This window comes from Ictidomys tridecemlineatus, chromosome 3 (assembly GCF_052094955.1).
Source record: "Ictidomys tridecemlineatus isolate mIctTri1 chromosome 3, mIctTri1.hap1, whole genome shotgun sequence".
Lineage (NCBI taxonomy): Eukaryota > Metazoa > Chordata > Mammalia > Rodentia > Sciuridae > Ictidomys > Ictidomys tridecemlineatus.
The window spans coordinates 55,540,783-55,564,479 of record NC_135479.1 but is presented as its reverse complement, the minus strand read 5'-3'; the positions used below and the strand labels follow the sequence as shown (position 1 = coordinate 55,564,479).

The 23,697-nt window shown below is 40.0% G+C and overlaps 1 protein-coding gene across 3 annotated transcripts in view; it reads right to left on the bottom strand.

Annotated features, from left to right (window-relative positions):
* Dnah9 (dynein axonemal heavy chain 9) overlaps window positions 1-23,697 on the bottom strand; it is a 331,866-nt gene that overhangs the window by 134,403 nt on the left and 173,766 nt on the right. For all 3 annotated transcript variants that reach the window (XM_040269453.2, XM_005332884.4, XM_040269458.2), the window contains 5 exons: window positions 20,665-20,830; window positions 18,826-18,928; window positions 17,909-18,148; window positions 10,499-10,660; window positions 6,390-6,586 (listed from right to left, as the gene is read on the bottom strand). In XM_040269453.2, coding sequence (XP_040125387.2) covers window positions 6,390-6,586; window positions 10,499-10,660; window positions 17,909-18,148; window positions 18,826-18,928; window positions 20,665-20,830 — 868 coding nt within the window. The remainder of the gene's footprint in view (window positions 1-6,389; window positions 6,587-10,498; window positions 10,661-17,908; window positions 18,149-18,825; window positions 18,929-20,664; window positions 20,831-23,697) is intronic.

Genomic DNA, 23,697 nt, shown 5'->3' with positions numbered 1-23,697 from the left:
AGAATTAGCATAAAATAACTGTTTGTGGGTCCTCAATGTATTTGTTGTTGCGAAGGAAACTGCACAAGTAGATGTGTGTCAACAATCAGTACCAGCTGCATGAAGGGGGGCCTGGTGCCCAGCATGCATGCATGCAAGTACACACACACACACAAATCTTTGCCAATTTAGTGGCTAAAAATATTATTGTTTTAATTTTAATTTTTTTATTTTTATGGAATTGAACCTTTGTCATGCTTATCGATCCTTCTATATTTTTTATTTTGTAAATTTTATGCTCATGTACTTTGCCCACTTTTAAACTTAAGTGTGCTTCTAGATTTGTAAGGTCTCTTTATTTAAGTTTTGAATTATCCTCCAACTTGTCACTATTACCTTTTAGTTTTCTTTAAGGTATTTTGGATGCACAGAAACTTTTAGAATTTAAAATCACATCTCACTGAATTTTATGTAGTTACAATTCATTCATCTAAATATTTAGGAATTATTTACTGACCTGCATTTACTGTTTTTTTAAAATGATTTTACTTTTTCACTTTAATAATTTAATTAGAAGATTTATACTCTTTTTCAGCTAGAATTATACTTCTCTTGCTCTCTTTTTAAACCATCATTTCACAACATCTGAAGAGTGTGCCTACTTGTTTGGTAGGCATTTCCATGCTGGCACATTGAAGATATCCAACAAAACTTTATTAAAGTAAAATATAACATGTCCATGCCTTAAACTCAGTGTCACATTTGGGACTATGTATGTAATTATTCATGGTACTATGTGCAAGGGTCATTTGCCTTGTGTCTCCTTTGTGAAAGGTGCTAAGATATCCAGGTTCTCTCTCCTGATTTAGAAAAGGTGAGGTGGGAATGGATTCGTGGAGGAGAGGGGCGATCTTGTGGGGGGGAGGATTTGGACTCCAACTGGGTTCTCCGGGATGTCCAAGACCCAGCTGTATTCTAGAAGGCCTGAACTCGGTTTTGCTCATGTCATTCGATATCTAAATGAAAAACACATCGTTAGTGATGAAGTTTCCAAAGAAGAATGGCTAAGTCTGCAGTTGTCAGCATCAGGTTCCAGCTGGGGATTCATTAACAACCTCCGAGGAGGGCAAAGGGTTCTGCATTTAAATTACAAAATTTAAAAAGAAGATCAATATTCTAAAGAGCTCCTGGGCCAGCCAGCCACCGCCAGTCTATGTTAAGCTCTTTACTGAATTTCTGGGAGATTAAAAACAAAAGCTGAAGATGCAACACAGCACAGCTGGAGAAGGCTGGTTTATTGAAGACTACACACACACACACACACACACAAATCCCCTGGAGAACTAATAAGATACTTTGGGCACAAAAGAAGTACATCTGAAGTTCTTTTTTGCTAATGATGGCTAAGTGATTCTCAAAGAAAAAAAGAGCAGGCAGAAAATCCACGTGGGAGAGCAAAAAAAAAAAAAAAAAAAAAAAAAAAAAACCAAAAACAAAGAGGCAAAGAAAAAGATGAATGAAGACGGTGTCAAAAGTGGGTGAAAAGATCTAGTTGAAGGCTTTAAGAAAAGGCAGAAGGAGAATCTGCTGAAATAATGAAGGTGTTATGAATGGATAATTATGATTGTAATGCATTCCACTGTTGTCATGTATGTAAGAAATAAAAAAAATTTAAAAAATGAAGGAATTCAATAGAAGAACAAATTCAATGGTATTATGGAGAAGGGAAGCAAGAGCACCAAGAGAAAAATGAATATGTATTGACTGCTTTCTTGGGGTGAAGCATTTCCCATAGGCAGCTGTTAACAACCCTACCACGAGGGTATTTTTATTATCCTCGATTTCCAGATGAAGAACGTGAGGCTTGGGGAAGTTAGGTGTCCTTGCCAAAGCACCCCAGCCAATTCATGGCAGACCTGGGACTCACCCTCCAGAACCCACACCTACCGTTATTGGGTTTAAAGCAGGAGAAGGGAAAGAAGCAACATTGGGAGAAAGGCGTCGGGGCATCCAACAAAAGAAAATACTAAAATGTTCTAGTGACAAGAAGAAAATAGATGAAGTCACAATGAACATAGGTCGTCCTGCACCATTAAAATAGGCTGACTCTCACCTTGTTCTGCATCCCCTGCCCCACAGGACTCCTAGGTTCCTCAGAAAGCACATACAGATAATTTTCTTCTCCTGTGCCACTCCCAACTCGGGTCTCAGGGGGTGGTATTTTCCCGGAGCAAGCCCTAAATGCTCTGAGTCTTGGGCACCTAGAGGCTGTGGCATCTTGCTGCTTATCATTCATGTTTCTCAGTGCATTGTTTGGCCTCCCTTTTTTTGTGGTCTAAGGTTATGTGGCCGGTAGGAGCAGCCCAGAGGGATCAATGAGCCCACAGAGAGGGGAGGGAAGGGCAGGGCAAGGGGAAAGGAATGGGACATGGATTTTTTTTTTTAAACAAATGTACAGGAAATTATACATCCAAATATACTCTGTGCTTCAGCATTGCCTCCTCAAGACAGTTCATTTTCCCAGTTGTTTTGCCATTGCTAAAAGTGGCTCAGGCCTCTCTTTGGAAATGATCTTTAGACTCTGTATATGAGCCTCAGGAGAAAAGCTACTTCTTATAACCAGTCCTTAGCTTTTTTTTTTCCTAAAAACAATATCCGTCAGTTTGATCACCCATGTTGGGAATCACTAGCTGTTCTCCCAAATTAAATTCACCCTTAATGGGCAAAGACTCGCCTCAGCTCCAAAACTGATGCGGAGGTGCTGGTAGCTCTTAAAGAGGAGGAAAAATACTGGTTGCACTATCACGGGGTGAGTCAGTAGACATTTTAAGCCCTTATTTACTGAATACCTACTATGTACTAGGCACTGTCCAAGGTACTAGAGATTCGGCAACGAGAAAGACAGGCTGTGCACTGGATTCGTGGAGGGTAGGGGAAGCTTATGGGAAAACGTCACATGTGAAGGGCAAGAGCACAGACTCTGGATCCAGACTGCACAGGTGTGAGACTTGGCTTCCTTTCTATGAGGTATATGACCTCAGGCAACTTCCCTTCTCACTTACAATATAGGGAGAACAACAGGCCTTACCTTCTTTAGGTCTTTTTATAAGGACTAAATGAATTGATATATTCAAAGCACCATGAACCTGACCCATGGTGATTTTTGTGTCTAATGTGTCATATCAGATGCTGCATTTTTGGGTAAGACCCTCTGGATCACCTATGAAATTGGAGTCTCCATCCCCCAGCATCTCCCCCTTCCCTTTATTCTCCTCTACTGGGTTTATTCCTATATGATATGTTAAAAAGTTTTATAGGGCACCTGCTAGATTCCAGACAACGTCCTAGGTATTGGGGATCTGTAGTCAATAAAACCAAGATCCCTTACACCCATACTAAGGTGGTCTAATCCATAAACATGTGTTGGATTAATGGATGGATGCATGCCAAGAAAGTAGACACAATAGTAAATCATGACAAATGCAACAGGGTGTCCAGTAATACAAGCGATGACAACTGACCTTAGCAAGAGGTGAGTCTGTGGTGATACCGTGGGCACTGCTTTGTTCAGATGGTAAGTAGTGGGTTGAGGAGAATTAGAGGTGAGGAGGTATGACAAGTATGGATAATTTCTTTGGTGAGTTTTGCTGGAGAGAAACGAGGGGTAGTAGATGGGAAGGAATACGAAGATCAAGGAATAGTGCATTATTTTCTGGATAAGTGGTAACATGATAGGTGTGTACATTCATGTGCATACAGAAATTAATGATGGGGTAACATGAAAAGATAGAGAAAGAGAAAAGAGGGGAGGGAGAGGGAAATAGAGAGGGATAAGAAAAAGGAGAAGGAGAGATAGAGAGGCAGAGAAGATAATTATAGGGAGGAGTAAACTGGGACTAGAAGCCATGGGTGAGGAGAGAGAGATGGCTTAGCACTGAGGAGTGACTGACTGGAAGTCACCTGTCAACTGTCACAAGGGGAGAAGCAGCATGGAACCTGGATTCCGTGTGCTTTGAAAGAGCTGTGGTTTGTGAAGGACAAAGGGAGAAATGACTTGAACATGCCCGGGGGTGGGGGTGAGGGAGGGGGTAAGGAGGAGACTTACAACTCCCTAGACTCTGGGGTACCTGGGCCCAGGAAGGAAACAGCTTTCCTCCACTCAGGGGTCCATTGGTTTTTCAGATCCACCAGAGAAGGATGAACTCAGAGAAATGGAAGATGAGGCAGATTTTATTTCATGAAAACCACAGGCAGAGAGGGAGGATTTGGGAGGGCAGGGAGTGTGGTGGATGGAACTCAGACTGGGGAATGCAGAGCAGTTCTGGGGATAGCACTGGTAGTGTAAGTGGAATTTATCTGGAAAGCTTGCCGATTACTGCCAATCATTCATGCATTGGATAGCAACAACACTTAAAAGAATGATTAATTTTTGAAATGTGTGCACTTGAACAAAAACCCTATTACATTGAAAAACTGTTCCTTTTTAATTAAATTATTTATTCTGATTTTTTATATATGATGGCAGATTGCATTTCAATTCATAGTACACATATAAAGCACAATTTTTCATTTCTCTGGTTGTATGCAAAATAGAGTCACACCATTTGTAACTTCATATATATACTTAGGTAATGATGTCTAATTTATTCCACCGTTTTTCCTACCCTCTTGCCCTTCCTTTCCCCTCCCTCCCCTTTGCCCTATCTAAAATTCCTCCATTCCTCCCATGCTCCGCCCCCTCCATCACCATTATGAGTCAAGCATCCTCATATCAAAGAAAACATTCAGCCTTTGGTTTTTTGGGATTGGCTTACTTCCTTTAGCATGATATTCTCCACCTCTATCCATTTACCTGCAAATGCTATAATTTTATTATCTTTTAATGCTGAGTAATATTCCATTGTGTATATATACCAAAGTTTCCCTATCCATTCATCAACTGAAGGGCATCTGGGTTGGTTCCACAATTTAGCTATTGTGAATTGTGCTGCTATAAACATTGATGTGGCTGAACAAAGGCGCCCAAAACATATATTGGAGAAAAGATAGCCTTTTCGACAAATGGTGCTAGGAAAACTGGAAATCCATATGTAACAAAATGAAATTAAGCCCCTATCTTTCACCATGCACACAACTCAACTCAAAGTGGATTAAGGACGTAGGAATTAAACCAGAGACATTACGTCTAATGGAAGAAAAAGTAGGCCCTAATCTCTATCATGTGGGATTAGGCCCCAACTTCCTTAATACGACTCCTATAGTGCAAGAATTGAAACCAAGAATCAATAAATGGGATGGACTCAAAATAAAAGGCTTCTTCTTAGCAAAAGAAGCAATCAGTCAGGTGAATAGAAAGCCTATAGAATGGGAGCAAATCTTTACCACAAGCACATCAGATAGATATTTAAAGCATATGATATATAAAGCACTCAAAAACCTTAACACCAGAAAAACAAAAAGCCCAGTCAATAAATGGGCTAAAGGACTGAACAGACACTTCTCAGAAGAGGATATATAATCAATCAACAAATTATGAAAAAAAAGTGTTCAACATCTCCAGCAATTAGAGAAATGCAAATCAAAACTATTCTAAGGCTGGGGATGTGGCTCAAGCAGTAGCGCGCTCGCCTGCCATGCTTGCGGCCCGGGTTCGATCCTCAGCACCACATACCAACAAAGATGTTGTGTCCACCGAGAACTAAAAAATAAATATTAAAAATTCTCTCTCTCTCTCTCTCTCTCTCTCTCTCTCTCTCTCTCTCTCTCTCTCTCTCCTCTCTCTCACTCTATCTTAAAAAAAAAAAACTATTCTAAAATTTCATCTCACTCCAGTCAGAAAGGCAGCTATTATGCATTCAAACGACAATAAGTGTTGGTGAGGATGTGGGAAAAAGGCACACTCATACACTGCTGGTGGGTCTGCAAATTGGTGCAGTCAATCTGGAAGGCAGTATGGAGATTTCTTGGAAATCTGGGAATGGAACACCATTTGACCCAGCTGTCCCTCTCCTCAGTCTATACCCAAATGACTTAAAAACAGCATACTACAGGGACATGGTCACATCAAAAACTGTTCCTTTGATCAGTATGAGGGTAGGGTTGGGGACCTTGAGCTGTTCTGGTGCCTCTTTTCTGATCGCAGATCTTCTCTTGGTGTCGTTACCATCATGGCCAGGGACAGTACCTGGCAGGCATGGAGACAGATACAGTTTTGCCTGAGTCCAGCACCTGGCTTTTTCCTAGGGCCAGTGGCAGAAGCCTGCAGCTACTGCTCCGCCATCTTGACCTTCAAGGAAATAGCAGTAGCTACTTTTCTGGCCCTCCCACAGAGTCCTTAAATAGCCAAATGGGATGCCTGCTACTAGAACAGAGAAGCCCCTGAGGAAAGGCGGGAAGAGAAGTTCACTTACATGTGGCGCATGGCATCCTCAAACAGAACCAGGTCCATCACTGTGTTGACGTCGTTGTGGTTCTCCAGGGCTTCCACCAGAGTCTGGGTCAGGATTTCCCACGACTGTACAGGCATGTACTTGGGCTCTCCAATACCATTGGCAAAGTGGCAATAGATGTTCAGGCTTCGGGTCTGTTCCGCCGTCTCCTCCATATCCTGGTAGTGACACAGGAATGAGGACCTTCCTTATCGACTCCCAATTCTGGTTCCACCCGACAGAGTGGAGACGTCTGTTTATTTTCCTCCCTGCACACTTTTTGAAAATTAAGCATTAGTGCTACTTTTAATACTTCTTCCCTCTGGAGAGGCCCTTATAGAGTAGATATTTTTTCATTTACCAGCGCAGTGAAGTCATGGATATAGTTCATTATTCCCTGCGGGCTGAGAATAGAAAATGGAAGGTATCTTCCTCCTAAGCCCAGGAAGAGTGCTGCGATCAGAAGAATGGAGGAAGACACAGGTGGATTTCTTCAAGCAGGGGTTATTTCACCCAGTGTCGGGTATAGGGATCAGGGCAGGGATGGTCTCAATTCTCTACATTTATTCCAACAATGGCATATCCTTTCCTGTTTCTTGTGAGATTGCAAACTATAGTTTTCAAGTTCCAATTCCAGATGTTTTTGTCCAGATGGTTCTCAGGAATCTGCTATCAGCTGCCATTAGATAATTGTTTTATTCACGGGCATATAGATAATCTTAAAGAACTTAAAATAGAACCACTTATTTATAAAAACTTTCCTAAGCATGTTTACTTACTGAGTATCAAATCATACCCAGAGGATAAACGTTACTATGGGAATAAATACCAGGTATAGTTTGATTAATTTAAAAGATATGGGCCGGGTACAGGGGTGCATGCGTGTAATCCCAGTGGCTCTCGGGAGGCTGAGACAGGAGGATCGTGAGTTCAAAGCCAGCCTCAGCAAAAGCAAGATGCTATGCAACTCAGTGAGACCTTGTCTCTAAATAAAATACAAAATAGGGCTGGGGATGTGGCTCAGTGGTTGAATGCCCCTGGGTTCAACCCCCGGTACCCTCCCACCCCAACAAAAAGATATGGATTCTATGTCTACTTACTACCAAATTACCCTATGAGTATTAAAGATATGACTAATTAAAAAATATTATGTTAGAAGAAAAAAAAAGTACTACATACTTGTCAAAATCCAAATTACCCGAGACTTCAGGTAAGAAGATAGATTATAGATAAGTCCTAGAATACATTTCCTAAGACATAAGTAGGAAGCTCCATGAGTGCAAACTTTTATCTTAATCTGCCATTCTTTTATCCCAAAGTCCAGACTGGAAACCCTAACTGTGAATCACCAGGTAACCAGCATGCTCTTCACCAGCAGGGGCACTGCTGAGGATGTATCACTAAAGGAGTAGCCTCACAAGCACATGGGACAAGATCCTCCTAATGAAGGGAAAGCGAAGATGACAATCATACTTAAAGAGCAACCAGAACTGCTTCCTGAGCAGAGGAATAAAAGGCTAGCAAGAATTAAACATCAAAGAGTCATTTTACAGAATTCTGAAGGTGCTTCAGGACTGTAGAATACCATGACACTGTGGTATAGAGTAACCATAAATGCTCCTGAATTTTGTATAACATGTAAATGCAAAGCAAGAGAGCTACTTTGGGTCGTTTTACAGTAAAGTAATGCAGGAATACATTGACTCAGTTTGAGAACGGGGCTCCCATACTGGGGAGTGAGTTCTGATGGCAGTCAATTTACACTGAGGATCTAGCAGAGAAGAAACAAAAGGTGAGTTTTGAAAAAGCCTGATCTACAAAGGTTCTTTGATGAACAAAACAAGTCTCCAATTTTATGATCAGAGACATGCTGCACAGAAGGGAGAGAGAGAGAGAGAAAATCAACCAACACGGCGATTCAAAAACTCCTTAATAGCGACATGGTATCACACAGGGCTGTGAACCAGAGAACTTTAAGCTTTTGATGGTGGAAACAGGATTGTAGCACTTCTTGGGTGGGAATCTGGCAACTTTTCCTTGTTACTGATATCAGGATTTGGTGGAGCAAGGATGCTTCAGGCTGGCATTTCAAATGTTGGGAAAGGATAACGACAGTAACAATTATATCTAAGTCTGTGATCAAAAGGCGGCACCTTCCTATACAAACCCACTTAGGGAATTGGACTTCAAAAACTGAGTGCTGTTAAAGTGCTAGCTCAGACCAGCTTATGAAGACCATCCAGGCTTATCTGCAGAGCTTGCAATGAGTACAGCAACTGGCTAATGCTGCAAGTTCAGAGGGATGCATCTAAGATGTGAGCACTCTGAACATCAGGACCCTTACAAACAATGACAGAAGTGAAGGAATTTAGAAACTCTAGCCTAGGAAAAAGAAAAATCAAATATGTTATGTAAAATTCTGTCTGATCACTCAAAAGATGCCACATAGATTGGGATGCACTGTCAATACCTTCAGAGGCAGATCCAGCATCTTATCAGGAAAAATGGTGCTAAAACAGAGTGAGTGCTATGGTTCAGATATGGTGTGTCCCTCAAAAGTTCATGTGTTGGAAGCTTGGCCCCTGGTGTGGCCATGTGAGAGGTAGTGGGACCTCTAAGAGGTGTGGCTTAATAGGAGATGATTAGATCACTGAGGGGGAGCTGCACTCTGAAGGGACTGCTGCGGGTCTTATGGGATGAGTTATCAGTTCTTGCAAGAGTGGGTCATATTAAAGACCAAACATGACTCCTAAATCTTTTTTTTCATTTCCTGCCTCACCATAGTTCTTCTATACATGTTCCTGCCATAGTACCATTCACTATGAATCTCTCACCAGAGGCTGAATTAATGGGGTCACTCAATCTTGGACATTCGGTCTCCAAAACTGTGATCTCCATGAACCTCTTTTCTTTACAAGTTACCCAGTCCCAAGTATTTTGTTATAGCAATAGGAAGCAGACTAATACAGTGAATATAAGAACTATATCATACAATTATACTCAAGTTTGATTATTTCTAAGTTCAAGAGAGGACAGATAAGCAGTATATGGAGAATATTGATCTTTGGTCAACAGAAGTGTCAGTGTAATTATGAAGTAATTTTTGACACTGATAATTTGATATAATCTCTGATGGTGTTAATATACCAAATTCTCCCAAGGTATATCCTTTCTTTAAGGAAAAAAATGGGCCATTCATTCTTTTAATAATTTCAGGGGCCAGTAGTTCAATGGAAAAATAATTTCAGAAGTTTATGAAGGGAAAATAAATTTTAGGGTCTACCACATTTGCAAAATAGTATGTGAGTTAGAATTATTCTAGATTTCTGAGTTTTAATGTGCCAAGTGCACTGTGAATTTCCAAAAGCGTGATATAACATGAAGGGCTTTCTTCACCCAATTCATGATGGACACCTTCTTCCCAATTGTTTAGCAGGGCACATTTTAAGATGTTGATCTTGCTTTGGGTCAGACCCCAGATGGGTTGTGTGATGAAGGTCAGGCACCACAATTTCAGAGGGGTGATATCAAGTTTTTCTGGGTTTGTAACCAATACATATCAGACATAGCCAAAAGGATTAAGGCTCTTTGACCCCATGAAGGGAAGACTCAGTATGGGAAGGTCAATGGTTCCAACGTGTTTAGATGTTTGTCATGTCAACCTAAGACTAATGGGTGGGAGAATAAATTTGAAATCATTTTTACAATAAATTTTCCAACTTTCAAAATGGTTCCAAATGTTGCAATTGTCAGAATTATTCCCAAAGTCCAGTTAATTGCACTTCTGAAATGGCTTCCATGGGAGAGGAGATAGTATGTTCTTGGGATGCTGGAATGTCATGTGGGATGACCAGCTTGGGAGCACTTTGGTCAGCTGATCACTGTGGACCTCTCGGCACTGAGACCTGCAATGAGTTTATGTCTATTCTTACCCCTCCATTTTTTGCCTGGACAAAACAGTGATAGAATTTATTTCTTTAACCTAATCTCTGACCTTTTCTTAGTTAACGAACTGGATTGTTTCATTTGGGCGATCATGTGCATATTATTATTAATTTAAATGTAAAACAAATCCACAGGGAAATACTTACATCAAAAATTTTCTTGAGTACTTCTATCTGGATTTTATCAAAAAGATCAAAGTCCTTTTCTTCTACCATCTTATCCCGATAAACCCGATTTGATTCATGCAGATAGAGCTTCACTAAGTCCTGTGTGGACTTTATACATTCCACTGAAGAAAAAAGAATGCCCTTCAAGAAGAACAGACAAAACAACATTAATAGCGATTCAGAAGTACAATAGCTAAAAGAACTTTCTGGAACATTTTGTTCAAACTGGAATAATGCCTGAAATTATCTCACTAATGAGTGTATCATAAAATGTGGGTGTATGTGTGTGTGTGTGGGGAGACCAAGTGTTGGAGGCAGACAGATCTGACCTCAAATATTGTCACAACCATATAGCAACTATGTGACTTTGGGCAAGGCATGTGACATCTCTGAACCTTAATTTGCTCACTTTTCAAACCAAAATAGCAATATTGACTTTCTGGAGTTGTTGAAAGAATTCAAATTAATGTGCCTAGGATGATGGATCTCACTCAATAAATTGGAATTATGGTTTTCTGCTCATTATTTTTAAAAATGCTGAAACAGCTATGATTTTTCGAAGCCGGTTATGTGACAGACGTTGGACTAGATGTTTTCCAAGACAAAGCTCATTTAATCTTCATAATGATGTTATAAAATAATTTTTACTGCAGGTATCTTGTATACTGGGGAGACTGGGATTTAGAAATATGGAAAAAACATGCCCAGTATCATAGAATAGATTATAAGGTGCCTTCCTTCAAAGCCACAACGTTTAACATTAGGTCTTCCTTAGGGTCTATAATTTTGACTACTACTTTTCAAATGACCACAATGAGGTCAGAGTGTTTTCTCACTACATTTCGATTCTACAAGTGCCATTTTGAAAACTGATTGATGTCATGATTGACCAGGTAAAATCAGAACAACGAGAAAAGACTGCAATAGATGTGGCAAACATTGGCAGATCCGCAATTGATTTAGTCATCCCTATACCATTCCCTTTCCTATATGTTACAGTGATTGTTCCAAATATTTACTTTTCTTTTCAAATTCCTCTGTCATTTCACTCTGCTACCCTTAGCCCAAATCCTAGTATTTATTTTCACTGGAGAAATGGAGACCATCAGCCCCTAACAACCCGAACAAATCCTCTCACTTCAGACTCATCTCTGTGTTTGCACTCATTGATTTCTTTCTTGTCTTGGAATAAATGAGGGTCATTTATTGGTTCCTTATCATTGACAGAATGATGTTCAGACTCATCTGCAAGGCATAAATATCTGGTCACAATGTGATCACTGATCTGCTACCTCATGGTCACTTTTATTGTTACTTCCTTTAAAATCTAGATATCACATTGAAAACTAAAATTGTTTTCTGATTCTGTATTCTTTCTGCACCTCCTCCACTCCTTCTTTGTTTTGCTTTCTGTGCTCAACATCTAGTTCAATTGGTCCCTCTTTGTTGAAGTCTTCTAAGACATCTCCTTTCCTGCCCAGTGACATTCCTTCTGATGTGCCCCACAGAGCCCTTTATATATAAATCTCCAGTCAGGAAAAATTATTATTTTCTCAAATTATTATTTTTTTCTTTCCCAAATTTGCTTCTCATGGCTCATGGAAAGTGTTTCGAAGACAGGGAAGTTGACAGACTTCATTTTGGTGATGGTTGATTTTTATTATTGTCCTACTGTTCTCTAGCATGGTGCCTGATGTAGAGTAGATTCTCAATTAATTCTTGTTGAAAAAATCTGTAGCTGGATATTAAATTCTTCAAACACTGTAATACATCAAAATTTCTGTTTTTTGCAAGAATGAAATTATGGCATTTGCTGGTAAACAGATGGAACCAGAGACGATCATGCTAATAAGTCAATCCCCAAAATCCAAATGCTGGATGTTCTGATATGTGGATGCTGACACACACACAATAGGTTGTGGGGAGGGAGGAGTGAAGGTTTACCAAATTGGACAAGGGGGAATCAGGGGAAGGGTGGAGATATGGGAATGGGAAAGCTAGTAGAATAAATGGTCATGATTTTCCTATGTTCATATATGAATATACGACCATAGTAACTCCACATCACGTACAACCACAAGAATGGGAAATTATATTCCAAGTATGTATGATATGTCAGAATACATTCTACTGCCATGTAAAACTAATAAGAACAAATGAAAACAATGTTTACTGCAGCTCAATTCATAGCTCAACTATAGAACCAATCTAGTGCCCTTCAGCAGATGAATGAATAAAGAAAATGTGGTACATATACCCAGTGGAATATTACTCAGTCATAAGGAAGACTAAAATGATAGCATTTGCTGGTAAATGGATGGAACTGGGGACTATCATGCTAAGTGAAATGAGCCAATGCCCAAAACCAAAGGCCGAATGTTCTCTCTGATTTCTGGATGCTGACTCACAATAAGTGGGTAGACGTGGGCAGCAAGGGAGAAGGGGAGGTTCACTGGATGGGGCAGGTTGGAATGGGGAGAAGGTAGGGAGGACAGGGGTGGGAAAGATAGTAGAATAGTAGGAGATAAGACCAAATGAGTAAAAAACAAAAGAAAACCCTGACTCAGAAGATCTAGCTATTGAAATGAACAGACATAAGCTGTAATAAAACTATGATTAATATGGCAACCATTCAATGAAAAAGAAAAGAATTTTCTTAAATAATAAAAGAGAGAAAAAAATAAAATAATAAAAAAACATATTATTAGTTGAGTGGAACATAATAATTGAGAGGAAAGGAAAAAGAATAGGTAGAATATATTTAGAACAAATAGCATAAGTCATTTAATCCAAAATATATTATTATAAAAATAACAATGAATTAAAAAGTATAATTAAAAGATAATAGGCTGGATTAAAAAAACTACCATATCCTGCTTAGGTTTATTCTTAAATATAAAAATATAGACAAGCGGAACATAAAAAGTGAAAACAGTGTATAGTTGGGTTTCCGTAACCATGTGTTCAGCATCGATGGATTCAAGTAACCATGGACCAAGAATATTCAGAAAAGCTAGAGAGAAGAAATTAGAATTAATAACAGTGGAGCAGAGGAAGAGAATCAAGGAAAGGGAGGAAGGAAGGAAAGGGGAGGCGCTAGGGAATGAAACTGACTAAATTATAGTACATGTGTAAATATATCACCATGAATCCCACTTTTATGTATAATTATAATGTGTGAATACAAATTAATTTAAAATATTCAGAAAATTTTTACCTGTACTGAAAAGAATAAACCTTTGGAGGGTTTCCTTTTCCCCTAAACAATAGAGTACAGTAACTATCTGCATAGCATTCACATTGTAATTTAAAGGTGATTTAAAGTACATGGGAAGCTATGTAGTTTATATCAAATACTACACTATTTTATATAAAAAATTGAGCATCTGAAGATTTTGGTATATGTGAGGGGTCCTGCAACCAATCCCCCATGGATACTAAGGGATTAATCTTATGAAGATACTGACTAAAAGAGAATATGGAGTAGTCCTACTCATATTATACAAAGTTGAGTTTAAAACAAGGATCACTTTTAGAGATAAAGAAGTAAATTTAATAAGTAAGAAAAAAGTCAGAAAGATACTAATTACAAATATATCCTAGAAATAATTATATTAAACTCACTATAAAATAAAAAGATATGTTAAGTTATGCATCTAATAACATAGCTTCAAAATATAAGAAATAAATATAACAGAAATAAAAGAAAAAATAGATATGTCCACAATCACAGAAAGAGATTTTAATATGTCTTTTTAAAAAACATACAAAAAAGCACACAAAAAGTCTTAAATACATAGAAAATTTAAATAACATGGTTTACAAACTTGTCCTAATTAACATATTGGGGAATCTACACTAAACATCTTAGAATGACTTTGTTTTTTGGACTAGAGATTGAATCCAGGGACACTGAACTACTGAGCCACATCCAAGCCCTTTTTATTTTATTTTTTATTTTGAGGTAGGGTCTCACAAAGTTACTAAGGGCTTCTCTAACTTGCTGAGGCTGGCCTTGAACTTTCCATCTTCCTGCCTCAGTTTCTTGAGCCCCTGGGATTACAGGCATGGGCCACCTTGCCTGGCTAGAATACATTTGTTATTGTGCATGTTTATTATATTTTGAGTAACATCAAATCCCAATACACTTCAAAAGAACAAAAAATCATATAATTTTTTTTTCTGAGAACAGTAAAAGTAAGCTAGTTATTAAAGGAAAGATAACTAGAAAACCTTTACAGTTTTGGAAATAAAGCAATATGCTTTTAAACATTCCATGGATCAAAAAAGAATACATTAAGGTGGAAATTAAGAAGTATTATGAACTGAAGATAATAAAAATACAGCATATATAAGCTGTTATGAGATGGCTGATGATATACTTGGAGATAAATTTAGAGCCTTAAAAGTGGGTGTTTTAGAAAAGACAAAAGCTGACAACTAATGATATCAGTAGCCATGTCAAGAAGTTAGAAAAAGAAGAAACTAAGCCCAAATCCAGAATTAAAAAGAAAAAAGTAAACATTAATAATATTAAAAACAGATATCAAATTGAGGCAGTCAAGAAATTAAATAGTAATATTGTTATAATTTTTGAGGTTTTTTTTAAGAGTAGCAAAATTGACAGCTCCCTTGAAAGGGTGACAGAAGAGAAAAAGAGGGCACATGTAATTGGTTACCAGAATAAGAAAAAGGGCATAATGTCTGATGCACCAGACATTTAAAAGATAATACAAGCAAATTAAAAACAAGCTTATGCCAATAAATTAGAAGTTGTTGAGAATCTGATGTCTTACCATGCCTGACACCTGAAGAAACCGAAAATCTGAATAGTTTTATATGTATTAAGGAAATTGAATTCATAATTTAAACCTTCCATAAAGAAATTCCAGGTGGTTTCACTAGGAAATTCTTTCAATATTTAAGGAAGACACAATATGATGTTTTACCGAGTCTCCTAAAGAGGAGAAAAAAAGGAGACACTTGCCAAAATATTTTATGAGGACTTTATTACTTTAGAATACTAGAGAAAGGAAAGTGACAAGACAATCTTATATATATAATTGAAAAATATATAGAAAAATTTAGCAAATGGAATCCAGAAAGCTTTAAAGGACAACGTGGAATAACCCACTTGAGTTGATTCTAGAAATGCAAAGTTGATCTAACACTTAAAAATAATCTGTGTGATTTATCACATAGCCAGGATAAATGAGAAACATGACTTGAGTATTCGGACTGATGCATAAAAGACCACTTAAGTTTCCACACACATTTGTGATTAAAACTTTTAGTAAATTACAGGAAGTTTTCTTAATCTGATGAAGGGCATCCACAAAAACCTACAGTAACTATCATATATAATGACAGGCTATTAAGATCTTTTCCCCTCTAAAATTTGAAACGTGACAAGATACCACTCTCACTACTTCTCTTCAACATTGTATTGACAGCTGGTGGCCAACACATTAGGACAAGAAAAAGAAATTAAGAGATTTCAGGGTTAGAAAGAGAGAAAGAAAACTGTTACTTCTAAACTGATACCATGATTGAAAATATAAGTGCAAACATAATATTGAACAAAGATACAAAGTGACATTCACTAACATTCTATTTGCATTAGGCTCAAAAATAGGTCAAAATGATGTATTGTGTTAAAGTCTAGACCATATTGAGGAGGAGGAGGAAAGAGTGAATGGAAGGAAGGAAGCAAAAGAGGTGCTTTGGAGATTCTGGAATGTTCTAAAATGTGATCCGAGTCATGGTTACATAAGTATAACCTGGAATTTTTTTATGGAAGGTTTAAATTATGAATTCAAATAGGTGTGATCGATTGGTGATAATTAACCAAGATGGATGCTTATGGCTTGTGTGCTTTTCTGTCTGTATGCCATAATGTAATGAAAGTTCATTAAAAGAAAAAGAAATTCCATTATCTCCCTTTGGCTCCCCACCCATGTGTTTATCTTAGCCTCTTTCTCTTTCTCATCTCTTCTCAGTATCAATCATATATAAAATGTGGAAGTCAGGAAAAATCACCAACCAGAAATTCTGACTCTGGGATTTTTGTGTAAGGCAAACTATCAGCTGATATGGTCAAACTGTCAGGCAGATAATTAAGGGCTGAGTAAATGTGAGCCTGTTAAGTACAAATTGTGCACCATCTCAGATGTGTGGCCCGGAGATGGGAACAGTGGTTAATGATTTCTGCTACTCTCAGTCCTGCTCAATTCCATTGTGACTTGGATGGAGTGAGGGAAGCACAGAGAAGCACTTATTATTGCGACTTGGATCAAGCTGGGTTCTCTAGACAGGACCTGTCTCCTAACAGGCATTTGTTCATCCCCTTCATTTCTCCCATCAGACCTCAGACAAGCAGTCGGGAAGGGGGTGGGAAAGACAGAGGGAAGCTGTGGTCAAGTTCTGAGCTGGAAACTCCCCTCTGCAGGACGAGGATGGGGGACTGTGAGGATGAAGGGAGGCAGTTCCCCAGAGTGCGATGTCCTCTCCTATGCTGTGGCAGGAGGTTGACAGCTGGCAGGCTGCAAAGAGGCCAGTCTGGGATCCAGAGCCCAGGGGGTCGCCACTCAAACTGCCTGAATCAGACAAAGAAACAGGCCAGGGGAACAAGATATCCACCTGGATATCTCTGCTTTCTGGTTTCTCCTTGACGTTGTACCAGTTACCATGAAAACAAAGTTGGAATAGCTGGTCTTTCTCCAGGAAGCCTTTCATCACCCCAAATTACCTGGATGGAAGGGCTGAACATTCTAGTTGTGGCTATCAATGCTGCTGCTTGCCAGTTTTATGATCATGCTCAAGGGACTTGATTGCCTGTGTCACAGTTTTGTCATCTCTAAATTGGAAATGCAGTCCTTCTTCTGTATTATCCAGGGGAGGCTGGTTCCAGGACCCCCTCAGATACCAAAATCCATGGATACTCAAGTCATTTATGGAAAATAGGATAACGTTGTATATAACTTAATCTAATCATCTCTAGATTGCCTGAAGTGATGTAAATGCTACGAGAATAGCTGCTGTACTCTATTGTTTAGGGAATAGTGATAAGAAGAAAATACTTTCTATTTTGTGCCGTTTTCCTTCCCAGGCATACTGGAATCATTTATATGACCTTATCTCTGAGATGCTGAGCCTTCTTCAACCTAAAGGAACCAACTTAGGAAATGCATGCTCTTTTCTGAGGCATATTGAAGTTCCAAATAAAACTGTTTTGTTGAGGTTGTCCTCACAGAAGCCCAGGTGGAGTCTATGTTCAGGACTCCATATAAACTGCCTAAAAGTTTGGCATTTGCCATTTATTTTATTGATAATGGGAGACTCTGGAGCATCCCTAAGACTCTTAGGGCATCTCGAAGCAGGTGAACTCACCTGGAAGATGTTGGCAAAATCCCGGAGGTTAAAGATGTAGTGGAACTTGATGGCTGTGGGCAGAAACGTGGTGGCGATTTTCTGGTGGAAGGTGAGGGCCAGGTTAATCAGCTGGGGGATGGACTTCTGCAGGAAGGCTGGGAAGTGTCCAAGCTTCAGATGCTGCGTCAGGATGGTGCTGTAGATGGAAGAGAGGGCATCTGCTCCCGGGAAGCAGAGGACAAACACGCTGAAGTGACGCTGCATAGGAAGCAATGACACAAGGTGGAGGCCGTGAGCTGGACAGGCTTGACCACAGAATCAAAATCACCACTTCGGGGAGAGGGGGGGCTGGGGCTGGGGCTCAGTGGCAGAGCGCTTGCCTAGCACACGTGAGGCCCTGGGTTCGATCCTCAGCACCACATTATAAAAATAAAGGTACTGTGTCCATCTACAACTAAAAATAAATAAATAAATAAAATCACCACTTCCAGACTAGGAAAAAAATAATGGAGAATTCTTAAAAGCATTCAAAATGCTACATCTTGGTCACGTATTTCACACGACCCTCAAATTGAGGTTGGATATAAAATGATTGGGGGAATCAATGGCTGTGGGTCCTTGATCAAAGATGGGTACATGGGGTAATAGGAAAACAGAGTCCAAATCTGAATGGGATACCAAGTGTCCATATGACCTCTGAAGTTCCCCCATCTCAGGAATGAGGGAGTCGAATCAAATGAACCCCATGACCTCTTCTATCTCTAAAAGCTTTGTGACCCTGGGTCTAGGAGTTTCCCTGTACCACTAGAAATGCATGTTGGCGTCCTGATTAACCGTTTTGAGAGGCTGGACAGTAATCCCTTCTTATCAAGTGACGTGAGTCCTGATAAGGTGGTGTTAGGACCACATACCACTGTACTTGGCGGCCACTCTACCTGAAGCCGTGGGTTGATGGTGAAGCTGCCGGCCGTAGGATTCATGCAGGAAACATACTGTACATTCATGACCTCCTTCAGGGACAGCTTGCTCCGATCATACCTGGAAGATTCAGAAAATTCCAGTAAGAGTTGTGGGAGGGCCTATGCAGGTGAGCATTGCAAGGAGTTAAGTAGGATGTGCCCTATCATTCATACGCTTGGGTAGAAAAACAGACAAAACCCAGATCCCCTGATGGAGATGGAGACGAGATAAGTACCTAACACAAATTTCTGAGAATCTCTCTAGAAATCATATCGAAAAAAAGAGATAATAGAACTGGATTAAGAGAGACGAGGCAAATCAGGGGCATGTGGTAGCCCAGGGGGCAAAGGAAGCCCATATTTCCAAAAGGAGAGTGTGGTCAACTACACCAAGTGCAGAGAGAGTAAGAAAGACAGAACTCCAAAAGGGTCGCTCTGGTTTTGCAAAAAAAAAAAAAAAAAAAAAAAATGCAGTGAGTGGTTCAGCAAGAAAGGCTCAGTAATGTACAGGGAACAGAAATCAGATAATGTGGGTTAAGGAGTGAGTGGGAAAGTAGGAAGTAGGAACAGACGAGAGAAGTTGGTTATGCCGAGGGAGGTAGACAGAATGGTAATCGAGTATGAGGATTGCTTTTTTTTTTTTTTTGACAACATAGTAGAAGAAATCTGTGCAAGTTTAAATGACATAAAGGAGCAGGCAAAGAGACAGGAAGACTAGTTGAGGAAGTGAGGATTTGGGGAGTGGGAGACAGCAGACCACGTCACAGTGGCTAGTTTAGCCCTAGGTAAGAGGGAACAGGAGGGCAGAGCACAGGATGCAGGAAGATGCAGTAAGTTGAACAGATGTGGAAATAAGAAATGGAGTTAGTCTCAGTGCTGAGAGGGCCACATCACCCACTGAGGTGGAGTAGGAAGTTGGAGGTGTGAAAGTTGGAGATGGTGTGAAACAGGTATTTCTGAGAGACAGCAGGTAAGACAATATAGTAGCATTTCCAGGAAGCTCCTACTTCCCCTTTAAGATTTGTGATCATGAATCTAAAGTAAAACTAGATAACTTAACTACCTCCCCATCAACTTCGGGAAAGCCTCTGAAGAATGCAACTTTTGAAATGAGTCTTTTCCTTTCTTTTTCATAATCCCTTGGGCTTATTTTTAAAGCATTTTATTAACACGTATTAATTATTCATATTAATGGGATTCAGTGTGATATTTCCAGATGTGCCTACAGCAGGCACTGATAAAAGCCAACCTCTTGCCAGATGTGGGGAGGCATGCCTATAATCCCAGTGGCTTGGGACACTGAGGCAGGAACATGGAGGGTTCAAAGCCAGCCTTAGCAATTTAGCAAGGTCTTAAGCAAGTTAGCAAGACCCTGTCTCAAAATAAAAACTAAAGAGACATGGGGGCGTGGCTCAGTGGCTAAGTGCTCCTGAGTTCAATTTCTAATACAAAAAAAAAAAAAAGAAAGAAAAGAAAGAAAAAATTCAATCTCCATTTCTCCATCTTTTGCTCCCCCAAAACAGACACCTTTTGCAATGTCTAGCCATTACTGAGATGAGTTTTAAAGAAATAACAGGTTTCTTTCTTAGCTGAGAGAATAGTACATCCTTTGGCCTAATTTTTCACCCGGACCTATGTGTCCTTGTTTGAAAGAGTACTCCAGAGGAACAGAGAATCCTATAGAGTGTGGTTGACCCCTGAGACTCTCACGTGGCCCCAGAGCGGAACTGAGATTTGCTATTTCAGCCCGAGAGTGAGTGGTCCCCAGGCTGGCCTTACGTTTTGCCCACCCTCACCCGTTGCCTGTCCTCTTACCAGTGCCCGTAATCTAGATGCTGCCTGATGACAGTGTGGGGCTGCACTGTCCCATAGGCGTCCACCTCTGGCATGTTCATGTCATCGATGAAATAGACAAGCTTCTTGTTGCCCGGAGGGCCATAATTCCTGCCAGCCTTCTTTTCTAGAGGTTTCTCCAGGACAGCTGAGGAGAGATGCAGTGAGTGAGAGAAGGAGGATCAAGCCTCAGAGGCCACTACTGAGACAGCACAAAGGTTGAGATTGAGACATGGGCGTTGCGCATATAGGATGCATGTGTGTGCAGACACCCACATCCACACCTGCTGGTACTAGGTTCAGGCTTTCCACAGGACCAGAAGTGAAGTGGAGATTACTAGGCAGGGATGATGACGACACCTACCAGGTGTTGAACGTCTTACTGTACAAGTGCTGAGCTAGGTTTCAACCAATACTTATTATCTCATTTAATTCTTATGCATGACATTAAAGTTTCCCATTTCAGAAGAACTAAGCAATGCTTCTAAGAGGGGAGCCTGGATACAAACCAGAACAGTTAAACTTCAAAGTTCCTGCTTCTCTCTGGCTTGATATTTTCATTTTTTTTTTTGAGATTAGGAATTGAAGATACCCTCATAATCCCAAGGCCAGGTACCCCAGGAAATCTTCAAATAACTGGATCCTGAGTAGACCTGTTCTTTCCACCCAAGGTAGCAAAGGAGCTCCTATGCCAGGATTAGATCTAGCCCCTTCCACCACGAGGCTGTAAGAGAGGAACCGTTGGCTCTTTTGCCAACAGTTTTGCAGAGAGTTCACCCAGTGGTTTCCCAATGATATTCAGAGAATTTCTTGGATGCCCCCAGTGTCATAAACAGCCCCCTCCCCTGCCCTCAGCATTCTGGGCCCCTGTCAGAGTATCTCTGTGCCTTTCTGGAGTCTAAGTGAGGAGACTTTCTTTTGGACTTGTTTCTTCCATAATCAAACCAAAGGGAAGGAATCAGCCCAGTTTCCAGCCTGACCAGACTTGTTTAGAACAAACTAAAGTAACAGGGTGGGGAAAGATATCTTTTTTTTTTTTCAGTGAAGCAATTAAATATTTATGGATTGAAAGAACCAACACTTTTTTATTACAGCTAGAAGCGCTAGGAACTGTCTGATTTCTTCTCTTGAAAAACAAGTTTGTAAACAAGGAGGGAGTGTCAATAGACACAGGAAGGTGACAGATAGAAAGACAAGTTCCTTCAAGAAGCTTGAATATTCTAATTTCCTGGTCCTGTGTTCAATTAAGTGTTGCAAATATGAATTAAATTTAAATTTAATTAGCATTCAATTAACATACACTATCAACCAATTAATCACCCAACACCTTTGTACCCCCTAAAGATATAACAACCATATATGAGATCTGTCAAAATAAAATGTAATTAATGGGCTGCCAAGGACATGCTTTGGGGGAACAGTCCGGCCAACAGGAAATTCTCAACTTAGGAAGGCTCAGTTTCCCCTCCTCCCAAGGCAATGATATTCAAATCAAGCCCTGGAATTAAGCACACCCTGTAATTTTGGTTGATTAAGCTCTTAATGCATCGAAAGAATTGTTCAGGAGAAAAAAAAAAGTGTCATTTAGCAAGAAGTGGCCTTGGAGTGCACGGGATTATCTCAAACGGATGATATGAAGTTCTCCAGAGAAACCTAGGAAAGGCGGACACAGTTGTGATCCCTTTTTCACCAAGTCTGCTCTGCATCGAGAGTCTGAGATGGAATGACATGATATGTTCTTTCTCCAGCTGCAACTGGAGGAGTAGGGAGAGTTTAAGTTGAGAAAAAGTTTTGAGGTTGAAGGCCTGAGGTAAGAAGCAACGTGACCTTCTTACTGCATTTCTGGCTGAATTCCCATCATCACAAACAAGTCTGGAGACCCCAGTTTATACCCAGGTCCTCAGTTCCTATGTATGTTCTTAGGAAATTTCTCCTTGAGACCTGTAAGGAATGACTGAGTTCATCTGTGGCCACTTGAAGCAGTGCCATCTGCCCCACCATGGTCTGTGATTTATTCATGCCATTCCCCAGGCTCCACGTGAAGAGCGATTGAATTTCCAAAGTGGATTCTCCTTTTCCTCATGTCACCCTCTCTGTGGCTATCGTCCTGTCTATCGGCTCTCACCTGGTAGCTGTGACATCCTCCCCCAATGAGCTCCCTGCCTTTCCTCTGGACTCCTTGCTTCACTGTATCCTCAAAGCTGCAGATGGGGTACCTTCATGAAGTGTGGGCCAGATCATGCCGGGCTCCTGCTTAAGGATCTCCATGACGCCTCATCTCAGATGGAGAGAAAAGCCAGTCTGGTTATTTCTGTGTTTAAAACTTGCTTCTGTCACAATACCAGACCTTAAATTATACTACAGGGCTGTCCTAACAAAAAAGGCATGGTATTGGCACCAAAACAGACATGAAGACCAGTGGAATAGAGACAAACCCACATGAATATAGTTATCTCATCCTAGACAAAGGTACCATAAACAAACACACATCAGAGAAAAGATAGCCTCTTCAACAAATGGTGCTGGGAAAATTGGAAATCCATATGTAGCAAAATGAAATGAGACCCCCTATATCTCACCATGCACAAAACTCAACTCAAGGTGAATCAAGGACCTAAACATTAGACCAGAGACCCTGTGCCTACTAGAAGTAAAAGTAGGACCAGATCTCCATCATGTCAGCTTAGGAACTGACTTCTTCAATAAGACTCCTAAAATACAAAAAGTAAAATCAAGAGTTAGTAAATAGGACTTATAAACTAAAAGCTTCTTCACAGCAAAGGAAACAATCAAGAACGTGAACAGAGAGCCTACAGGATGGGAGAAAATCTTTACCTCCTGCACCTCAGATAGAGCATTAATTCCAGGATACATAAAGAACTCAGAAAAACCTAACACCCCAAACTCAAATGACCCACTCAATAAACAGGAAATGGCACTGAACAGATATTTTACAGAAGAATAAATACGAGTGGTCAATATATATATATATATATATATATATATATATATATA